General features: G+C 38.1%; 1 protein-coding gene across 2 annotated transcripts; it reads left to right on the top strand.

Annotated features, from left to right (window-relative positions):
- The first annotated feature begins 5,327 nt into the window (after nt 1-5,327).
- LOC148041571 (uncharacterized) lies at nt 5,328-9,658 on the top strand. Of its 2 annotated transcripts, XM_087680801.1 has the most exons (5): nt 5,328-5,606; nt 7,427-7,539; nt 7,833-7,904; nt 8,416-9,023; nt 9,306-9,658. In XM_087680801.1, exons 4-5 carry the CDS (start codon nt 8,449-8,451, stop codon nt 9,322-9,324), a joined length of 594 nt encoding a protein of 197 aa, XP_087536927.1. In that variant the 5' UTR covers nt 5,328-5,606; nt 7,427-7,539; nt 7,833-7,904; nt 8,416-8,448; the 3' UTR covers nt 9,325-9,658. The 2 variants fall into 2 exon arrangements, with proteins under 2 accessions (XP_087536927.1, XP_087536930.1); XM_087680804.1 differs by lacking the exon at nt 7,427-7,539.
- The last annotated feature ends 1,505 nt before the right edge of the window (nt 9,659-11,163 follow it).

Genomic DNA, 11,163 nt, shown 5'->3' with positions numbered 1-11,163 from the left:
TTTTGTATGTTTAAAACCAATCTATTTGTTAGGACCGACTTCTAGATCAACTTAGCTATTGTAATTGCTATGTCTTTCCATGAAAGGCCTCGTGCTCAAGAAATAGACATGTTAATAATTGCTCTCTAATGTTACCAATATTTGATCCCTCACGTGTTAAACATGATGGTGTTAAACATGGACCTTGGGACTCATGCTTAATAAATATTCATGTTAAATTATATTATTATAGGTATAGTAAACATGAGTCCCTTTAAACACCTAACACATCATTTCTTAATTGTACAACCAAAATAGTCATCACCAAGGACATTATTTAATAAAGTAAAAATATTTATAATGCTTGCTCTAACGTTATAGATTGATAAGAAAGTGGTATGTAATATGGATAAGAAGAGTAAGCAACAAAGAATCCAACAAAGCAAGTGCCACATAACACAACATGAAAAGTTAATTTGGACATAAAAGGAATACATTTATGTGTTGATGCAATAGAATAATGTGTAGATGTTATGGAATTCACTATGAAAATAAGATGATTTTTACTTTGTTTGGATAGATTTAGTAAACAAGCTTATTTTATCCCTTGTAAAAAGACATTGATTACACCATAGGTTGCTAAACTTTTCATTAATACTATTTTTTCTCATGATGGATTTTCTTAAGTAAGAATTTCTAATTGTGACCGTTGATTTTTAATCATTCACATTGTTTAAAAATCTAGGTTCTAAGATGGACTTTGCTACCAAAGACTTTCAGCCTTCTATCTTAAAAGCTAAAGTGATTAATAGTATTATCCTTGATCTTCTTAGATCATATACGATCAATAGACCAAATAACCAATATCTCCTCCATAACAACACTCCACATTATGCTCTATTGATAGAGAACCGTTCAAAGTTGTTTATGGAAAGAAAATGCATATTTCCATGGCCACTATTGCTACTAATGTTCTAGCTATCAATACTTCAGCTAATGATCATAGAAAAATTACAATTAAGATATGTAGCCCAAGTAAACAAGAAATGTAAGACTATTGCATTTAAATACAATAATTTAGTTTGGTTGCAAATTGAAAAGAAGATGTTACAATCCATTGAAAGGCATCCAAAGATTAATTTAGCTCTAAGATATTATGGTCTATTTTGTATTGTTCATAATATCAATGAAAATGCATTTAGATTGGGTATTCCTTCTCATGAGCAAATTCATAATTCTTTCCATATTAGTTTGTTAGAACCTTTTGAGGGAACTCCACTAGTTATTCCCGTTATTGATTATTCTTCATAGTTAGAAGAAGACACTAAAATTTCAATACCCAAAGTTATTCTTGACTATGACTAGACTACAACTAGAATATGAAATCACTATATAGGTATCTAGTGAAATATAGAAATAATTAAGTTGAAGAATCTTAGTTGATTTTTTGCAAAAGTTAGTGCTAACTCCAACTTATAACCATATAATAAATGCCTACCACTCATTGTCACATAAAATGTTCCATGTGCATAGATTCATTGCATGAGGTAGTGTTTAGTGAAAATCCATGGTTGCCTCATTTTCATAGGAAAAGTGAAGATTCGTCACTTGAGGCAGCGGTAGCACATGGATGTCATTGTGTGGTTTTGTTTGTTAACATTGCACTTTAGGGCATCTGCTTATACAATGGTGCGGTGACAAGGTGTCACACGTCTAATAAATTTACCCAATGTTAACTTTAGTTAAGTGATCCAACTAGCCTTAAAATGTGTAGATATCTTGTTTTTTGAGAAAGAAGAGTTTACTTTAGAAAATTAAAGAAAATGGTTCTCTCTCTCTCTCTCTCTGGTGGAAAAAAAGGGGCAATGCTTGCGTGCAGTAGTATGGAATAAGATGACTTTGAATTTATTTATTTTTGTGGAGTTTGTCTATTTGCCACACGATCCGCGACATGTTGCATGTGTACATACATGTGACACTAGTCACATTATACCTGGTAGATAGATGGAAGGATACTAATGTGCTTTGTGTTGTAGTGGGTATATTATTAGATGGAGTTGTGCAAAATAAATATTTTGAGGAAATATATTTTAATGCATAGGTATTAATTATGACTGAAGACATCAAAGAGTGGAATTGTTGTATTTTATATGTTTCTTAGCACACGAGTATCGTAGGTGCACATGTGCAAATTATTTATTTGGATGCAATTATTTTGTAAGACTTAGAAGGCTTGATTATTATCTTTGTAAACCTTAGTTTAGGTTTATTAAATAGGAATTTGAGATATATTGGAGCAAAAGGAAGGCATTCATGCAAATAAAGTAAAGCCCAAATAGGGGATGCTTTTCAATAATATTTTTGAGTGCAAAAGCTTAATAAAATTTATAAATACATGTATGGGGAGGTGCTCACCCATGCATAGGGGGAGATTGTACCCAACCTTGTGTCGTCCATGTCTTCTCTATTTATTTTCTCTCTTGTAATTTGTGTTCTCTTCAATTTTGGATTAAATAGTGTGATTGTATATTGAAGGACTAGAACAATAGAAAGGCTTGATGGCTCTTACATATAACAATGCTATAGAAAGACACAATAGTTCTTAAATAAGCTTTCAAAGTCACATTTGCTCAACATTTGAGGATCACATGCAAATATTCTATGTTGTCAACTAGTGGAACATAATTCGTACATATTTTGCAATTTATTCATGACCCATAAGGTGCACCAAAGTCTTCATATATAAGCCTCAAACACTTCTTGCAAGCCATGCTCTTGGGTGTGATAGTGAAGATGTTGAACAGTTGGCCATTCTATTGTAGATTGTTAGTGTGAAGGCTTTTCTTTGGGTTGGCGGGGTGGGGGGAATAGGGGGTTGTCAAAAGGTGCCATCAAGAAAGATCAATTGCCATTAGTAGGCTAGGTGTTAGAAATACAACCTTGCAGACCACCATTGCCTATATTTGAAGAATATATGAAAAGGTGAAGGGGATCACCACTCACGCAAGCATCATATGTGATTGTAAGAGGTGAGGTGAGGCAACATATTGGGTTATGTTTGAGGTACTCGGCCATTAGTGGCATCGTATTGAAGAGCTACATAATAAAGCAAGAAACTACCATAGTAGGTTGACTACAAGCTAATAGCAAGAAGAAGGTTGTAAGGTTGTGGTGCGCAGATCAGATGTTGTACGCTCGCGTAGCGAATGCCGGAAGGTCCCCAAGAACAATGGAACTCTACTTTTTGCACAAATTACAAGGTAAAAAGCATGAACGACAAGAGCAAGAGACCAATTGGGTGCAATCTCCCCCCATGCCTTGTGTGAGCGCTCCACAAAGCATGTATTTTATGTATTATTCATCTTCATGCTCAAATAATAGCCCAAATTACAAAATAGCAAGCTTTTAGCTTTTGAGTTTACTTTTACACAAAAATAGGAATAAAGCTAATGGACGGTGCCCAAAGAGTTTGGCATGCCCAATACAATGTCCAAATAGAAATAACATAACCGTGCGCCCATGCGCATACAAGATAATAATAAATAATCGATGCCTCAATAAATAGGCATGACAAAATATAGGCGTGGCGCCTATCAAAATATAATCCATAAATCGAATACTCGCTATCCTCCAATGCTTTCCTCCGCCACTGTTGCTATCTCTACACATCAACTGAAGCATTCACAATCGTTAGTAAAATAATACAATTAAACCGACAAAAGTGAATACCTAGCAGTCTTCAGCTACATAAATAAATCAACTGGTTAGAAATAAATCCTAACCTTAATTTATTACGAGTGCGCACTCTAAACTCATAAACATTTATTAATTTAATATGCATTTTGCGGAATTACCCGCTATGGAATCACCCATGTACACACTAAATTAATGAAATGCCCGAAAAGGACAGGCGTCCCCATCAACTTCTCGCACAAAGAATCCACTTTGTGTATGAGCCCCGGTCATCAAAGTTTACGGAATCCATCGTAAAACCTCACGGAATCCACCATGGCACGGAATCCACCGTGAAATATGCCTCCTGGCATCAGGTTGTGGCTCGTGGAAAACACCAACTCATGTTCTAGCAATTAGGTTATGGCCAACACCTTGGCATGCAAAGGGCTTGCATTATGAAAGAGTTAGTAATGATCAAAATGGCTTGTACTGGAGTGCTTAGGTTGTGAAAAAATTAAGACCAAGTAATCCATGTTAATTGATTATGCTTTAAGTGTAATTTGCCAAGACGAACAATAACAAAAACAAGGAATGACGTTGCAAAGTTGTCAAGGAAAAATAGTGAAGTTGAATGCCTTGTTGACATAAGAATGGTAAGGAAAATGGAAGGATTACGAAACAGAGGGGGAATGAATTATAACTAAAGAATAGAGGGAAGTCAAATTATTATCGAGTAATAAATTCTAATCATTTTCCTCGTTTCCTTTTAACAACACAAAACGATGTCCACAAGTAGCCCACATGGAAGTTAGAAGAAAAGTTTAAAGATGACTCCTCAAAAATAAAGACATGATAAATTAAGAAAAATCCACCAACTATCAAAACAAACAACACTATAACTTGCTTTTGGTAATGATAGAATGTTTTAAAAGGAGAGCTAATGAACAAATGTTATAGCCAAATTAGGGCATTCCACATTTATATTCCCAATTAAGGAAGGCAGTCAAGAATGCACCTTTGTGGGTCAACAGGTCACACAATTGCATTGACAATAGTGTTGAATCTAAAGTCCAACATTGGCTATTCGGTCACATGATGATGTGTTTTTTTAAATTAACAATGTTTTCTCTTAAAAAGAGGGCCAAACTTAACATGCAATGAAGTAAAAATAACATTGTTGAGGAGAAAAGTTGAGAGGCGTGTTTCTCCACCATTGTTCAAACCACCATTGACCACCATCACATAAGACCACCACTAGGTTGTACCGCATGAGTTGGGTGCTAGTAAGAGTTGAGTCGTGTGAGGTGCTAGTAAGAGCAGTGGGGAAGGGTAATTGCATTCTCACCCTCTTGGACTCGGTGAGAGTGCCCCCAATGTTCCATTGTCACCCTCTTGCACTTGGTGATAGTACCCCCAAGGGCCCCTGCCTCCCCAGTGGTGGCTGCACCCCCCTTGACCTGTGTAGGGATAGTTCACATACATTCGTTAGGAGTCGCGTGTGGAGGCGAAGGGATTTGCGTGTGGCCGGGGCTTTAGATCTCGACTCGAGGATTGATAGCTGGAGATTTGCTTGAGAGAAGGAAGAAAAGTTTTCAAGGCTGGAAATGTACAAATTTTTTCTTCCAAGTTCAAATCTTAAAATATACAAACATTTTATGAGTCACAGAGCAAAAGTGGGGGCGAGGGGGGCAGAGAGAGAACTTGCTTTTTTGCGTCCCGTGAAGGCTCTTGTGATTCATCTCGTCTTCTCGTGATTCCGGTACGCAGGAATGGCCGATCCCTTTCGCGTATTATAAGGATTCTGAGGTGGTTGTGCAGTCCAAAAAAAACATGCGCCTGACGCATCAGAAAAGCTTCAGCTGTAATGGCGTCACCGAAACATCAAAAGAAGAAGACCGACAGAGACTTGCATGCAAGCAGAAGAAGAAGACGATGCCAAAGATCGTGTAAAGGTGAGCTTGTCTGCTTCCATTATTGAGATTAGACATCTCTAGACTCTCTCTCTCTCTCTCTCTCTCTCTGTGCGCTTGCATTATTTCAGCCGGTTGCATTACTGCCATTACACATCCTGCTCAAACATGCATGGCAACACATCCTGCCGGAGTCCCGGACCACGCACACGAGAAGAAAGAGAGAAGAGGATGTTTGCTTCTGTTTTCTTAATCGTTTACTCTTTCTTTGAAGTTCTTCTCTTCAATGCTTTTTACAGGTTGCCTGTCAGTATCCTTCTGCAAAACCCTAGAAAAAAGTGAAGGGCAAACAAAACCTTTGCTAAAACGATTAAAGATATATCTCTTTACCTTTCTTTTTCATTCTTTCATTAAATTAGATTTGTTAAAGCTTAAAAAGTATAACGTGTCTGTGAGACTTTGATTGAAAGAATGCCTTGATTTCTGTAAAGTTCCTGATCCATCTTCCTTTATGTCTGCCACGAGATCTCCTTCTGTACGTCGTCTACCCTTGTTCATTTCTTACAATTAGGAGTCATGACCTTTACTGTGCGTGTTATTGTTTCATTCCATGCATCAGCTTATCCATTTTGAAAATCTTTGCTGCTGATGCATCCTTTACCTACCTTCATTAGGCCATGTTTTTTGTTCCTTTTTTCATTGACTCGTGCCCAACTCTCGAGTCCTCATCCACTTGACTAGGCCTTATTCAGGCTGGTGATGTTGGCCCTTATGCTCTGCATCATGGTATAATCTTGTTGACGTTACACTTTCCTGGGAAACCAGGACTTAGTGTCAAGTGGATTGTTAAATCTGGAAAAAAACCTTGAAATCTTTGGAGAGAAGGCTTATGGGTTCTAAAATCTAGGGCCATTTTACCGATAATGGTACCAAATAACCTGTAAAATCTAAGAAAAAACCTCAAAAATGTAAATATTGATGGTTTTGGTATCGGCTTTGAAAAATGTTTTTCATGTTTTTCGTGTACACTGGTTGAGAAGTACAAAATGAAACGCTTACAAGATTACTCCATGTTGGCTTGAAGCTTTCACGAAGCAGATCGATTGCTTTGTAGCTATGTGTTTTGTTGAGGTGGTCAATTATTTTCATCATAGGGTCCACTGGCTGTAAAACAAAGAGTCATTAAGCACATCTTATATTTAGTGCTTGGAGCTTGACTAAGAACAAGTGGCTTTTCTCCAAACCCCTTGGTGTAACATTAGTCCCTGCCCTCGGCCGCCTCACTGTGCAGTTGAAGCGTGGTGCATGAGCAGTTGTACCTTCTAGATATACTGCTCATATTTGGATGTGGGTTCATGTTTTTCCATACATTTTTTAAATGCATATGCATATGGGTATGAAAGTATGAAAAACGTGCGCTTCACTGGTATTGTTTAAACAAAGTTTAAAACTTTCAACTGTAGGAAATTTTTAGTTATAAAAATGGCAAATACATATAACTTGACTCAAAAAACTCAAAATTTTGAGGTAAAGGTTTTTGTATCTGTTGAGAAAAAGGTTTTTGGTATCTATATGATGGGATTGTAATTTGTCCTCTTTAAAAGGCGCTGAAAAGGGTTGAACTTTGAAAGAAGCTATATCCCAATTTCCAAATAAAACTGCCGTTGTCTTAGGACAGGTGGGCCAAGGTTTATTTTGCATATTGCCACTGGCCAGTGGCCAGCCTGTCCTTAACTATATCTCGGTTCTTGTCTGCGCAATAAAAATCATCACCTTTTTTTCGAGCAGCCACAAAGTCTCGTGAGTTGTGGACAACTGGTGTTCTGGTTCTGATCTTTACGTGGCTTCCATTTTGTTCCCAGTGCCTCAGACTCTTCCGCATCATTCAATCACATCAAAGCCTCCCCTCCAACTCCTATATAAGCTTGCTCTACAGTGTAGGCGGTATCATCTCTGACCAAAGTCTGCATGCAAGGTGAGGGTCTAGCTTGTAAGCATGTGTGTCAATGGTGTCAGGTTTAAGCATTGCATCAAGTTGGCAAGAGAATCGAGCCCATTTTGACTGTTTATAACTGTGAAAACTCAATGTGTTTCAGATGCCAATTGACATGGTATCTATGTCAATTTATGACATATTGATGGCCAGGGCCTACTCCTTAGTTTGCATTCTGACATTAGGAGTGAATTTTTCAGTCTTGCAAGAGCTGTACTCTATCTGTGATCTGTCCTCTCTTTCTTACAGCGAGTTGTTAACACCTGGCTCTGCAGTTTCAGCTTTTGAAGGAGTGACTTACGCATCGTAACCTTGTGTACTGCATTACCTGCCTATTTGCAGGAAAGGTATGTTCTTGAATCTTGATGATTTGAGTATTAAGTGGCTCTCTTGTTTTGGAATTAGGCTGAATTGGGTAACTGATTTTAATAGAGGATGGGATTTTTTGTTTTGGAACTGGGCTTGATCGCGGTGCAGACTGCTCTCTAGAGAAAATGGTGTGTTTGTGATTGAATTGTTTTGTTAGCAGATTGGGGTGTTTCTGGTGCACGAAGTGTTTAAGCTTCACGTTGTTGTCAGAGGAGTCAAATGGTGACCTTGTTAATAAGGCTGTTCCAAGGTTCAATACATATGTAGATACCTTTCTGAGCAGATCTGGGACTTGGAAATTGAGATTTGAGAATGATTCAATTGCATGTTTGATTTGATAGCTGTACTTTTGTTCACAATTTCCCAAATTCTGTCCACTGTTAATGAAAAGGAGCAGCTTTGGCAAAATTTCCCCAATTCTGTCGAGTGTTAACAAAAAGGAGCAGCTTTGGTAGTCAACCTCGGTAACATTTGACTCTTGATTTTCAGCTGCGCCAAAGGATTTACTGGGAAAGCAAGAAGATGAACGCTCCGGGTGTGCGGCAGTCCGTCCTTGGCACCAAGAATTCTTCAGGCACATCAGCAAGGTGGGCTTCTAAGTGCAACCTCAGGAAGGCACTGAGCAAGGCATCCACCAACTCTGAGAATGTTGTACAACCAAAGGGTGGGCCCTTCATTCCGAAGATGGCCCTTTCCACTGCATCGATGAGCTGTTTGTGCTCCCCTACCAATCACCCAGGTTCATTTCGGTGCCGTTTACACAGGGCAACCAGGACATCGTCTTCTGCACTTTCAGCACTTCATCCTATTATTACAACTGTCACCACTAGCATGAAAGACCTACCCAGACAATCAACTGCGTCTCCTGAAGCACCCCCTAGTCCTCATCCCCTGGGAAACTTACCTCATGTTGACAAGAAGATTGTGATCATGAGAGCACTACTTGGAGCGCCAAAGCGCCAATCTTCCAGAAAGTTTGAAGCTAGGCCAAGCCGGCTCAGTAGAGTAGTTATGGCTGATGCAGCAGCACAAGATACCTCATGTAAGCAGTGCACACATTTGGGCCATTTCTCCATTAGCAGAAGGCATTTTACAAGGTTGTAGCAGTACTTGTAGAAGAAGTGTCTTATGGCTATGGGCCTATGAAAATACATGGTAGGATAATATCTAAAAACTATGGTAGGATCTGTTGCTGGATTGAATATGGTGGGGTAATCATAGCCTTCTGTGTTGATGGGCTTATTTGGGAATGTTTTTCATGGTGTGGTGCATGAAGGCTTTCTGCATAATTTTGTTTTGGCAGTGGTATATAGCTATAGTGATTTCCAAATGTTCTGTAAACCAGTGATGTAAACATTGCTTTTCCATACTTCTTGCAGGATCCTGCACACAGCATGATCTGGTACGATGATGCTCACAGAAGATGTAGATGATAGCAAATGTTGTGAAACAACAGAGTAAATCAATCCTGAAGGTTCCTAAGTGCCATGTGCTTGTTGACATCACCCAATAATGCCCTGGGTGATGTGAACGGTTATCCCTTGGATAACTTTGATATTGTATACACATGTAACTGTCTTTCTGAATTGTAAATCTGAGCAAAGAGCTCCTCAAATGTGGCATACTGCACAGCATGGTATGCTCATTTTTTCCTGAAGGACATGCCTTGTGTGTCAATCATTAGAATTATGGTGCAGTGTATTATTGCTTGTTTTAAGGGTATTTTGCTGGATTTCTATTTTGCACTGAGCAAGGTTGATCAATGAATCTTCGTGGTAGGTTAAGACAGCTGGAAAATGTAAAGAGATTGTGTACCAGCTTGCAGCTCACAAATTCTCATTGAGGGTTTCTTTTTGCCCATCTGCTTACAACCATTTTAAAATTTACAGCTTGTCTAAAGAAACTGCATCCAGTTTTGTGGGTGAGGAAATTACAAATGGAATAGCTCTGGGGAAGAGGTTTTGATCAAAACCATTAATTTACAGCATGTGCAGATAGGGGAATTAGCTTTTCAGAAGAGGATTTCAATCAAAACTTTCCTTTCAAGTTTGAGTTTTTCTAAAATCTTAAAAGCATTTTGACATTGAACTCTGTTTTGGTTGTTTCGCCACATCATTGTCCAAATTAGCTTTGTTCGACAAATTGTCTCTCCTACCTCATGGTTCTCTTAGACTAGTCAGTTTTAAATGTATTAGGTGGCTTGGCCGGGCTTATTAATTGTGTGTTGGTGGGCTTGTGAAGCTCCTGAGTTTCTCTCTCTTGCTTTGCATTTTTGTGAGTTGCTTTTCTTTGCTTAAAATAAAACAAGGATGATGTGCTTAGTGTGCAATAAACACCACACTTTTGCATTTAATGCTGTTAAAGACTTGCTAATTCCAAGAGGTATGCTTTCTGATGGGTTTGGGAACACTCTTTACTATGTAGTTTGGCAGATTTATGGATATGTTTGTGTGCATGTGGATGTTAATTTATGAAGTTTCCCAAAAACATTATGTTGTGTACTTATCCTGTAGGTACACATTTGATATGCTTGTGTAGGTCCAAATGGTCTAATGCATGAATAGCGGAGAGTTTTAGTATCTATATGTGCCTTGCATGTGCTATGTTGCTGTATTATTTCACTATGTAACATGTGCAAATTTGGAGGTTTGCATATTGTATGTAGATATGGGACTTTGCATATTTGAGATGTTATGTACTCTATTGTTTCACTATTTGAGAGATGCAACCTTAGAAGCTTGCGTGTTATATGTGAATTGTATTCAAGGTATGTTTACTATGAATTACATGCAAGAAATTCATTGGTAATGTTATTAGAAGGTGAATTTGTGGGCGGTGGTGCATTTAACTTGTGTAGTTTTGAGTGTAAACATGTGGATAGTTTATGGTAGCAAGCCCCATCAAGTGGTGAACATGCAAGAAGCTTTGCAACTTTAAATGGACTAGATGTTGATAGTTCTCCAAAAGCTCACGTGTTTTGATGGTTGATCTTGCATCCTTTGAGCCACTTTTTGAGTATCAATCAACTAAAAAGTAGACTAGTACCATCTCTCTCTCTCTCATGTCGTTGTCTTATATGCCTTTTGAGGGGTATAAAAGGACGCAAATAAAACTCTCCTTGTCCTACACGCCTTTGAGGTGTATAAAAGGACCTATATAAAACTTTCTTTCTCTCTCTTTCTTTGATTTTCTATGAAACATTGCAATTCATCAATTATATAACTAGTATACTTGGAA

The sequence above is a fragment of the Lygodium microphyllum genome, chromosome 1 (assembly GCF_053477565.2).
Source record: "Lygodium microphyllum isolate KBCC chromosome 1, Lygodium_microphyllum_v1.1.10, whole genome shotgun sequence".
NCBI classification, from domain to species: Eukaryota; Viridiplantae; Streptophyta; class Polypodiopsida; order Schizaeales; family Lygodiaceae; genus Lygodium; species Lygodium microphyllum.
Note: the sequence above shows the minus strand (reverse complement) of the source record. Positions and strands in the feature narration are given on the sequence as shown.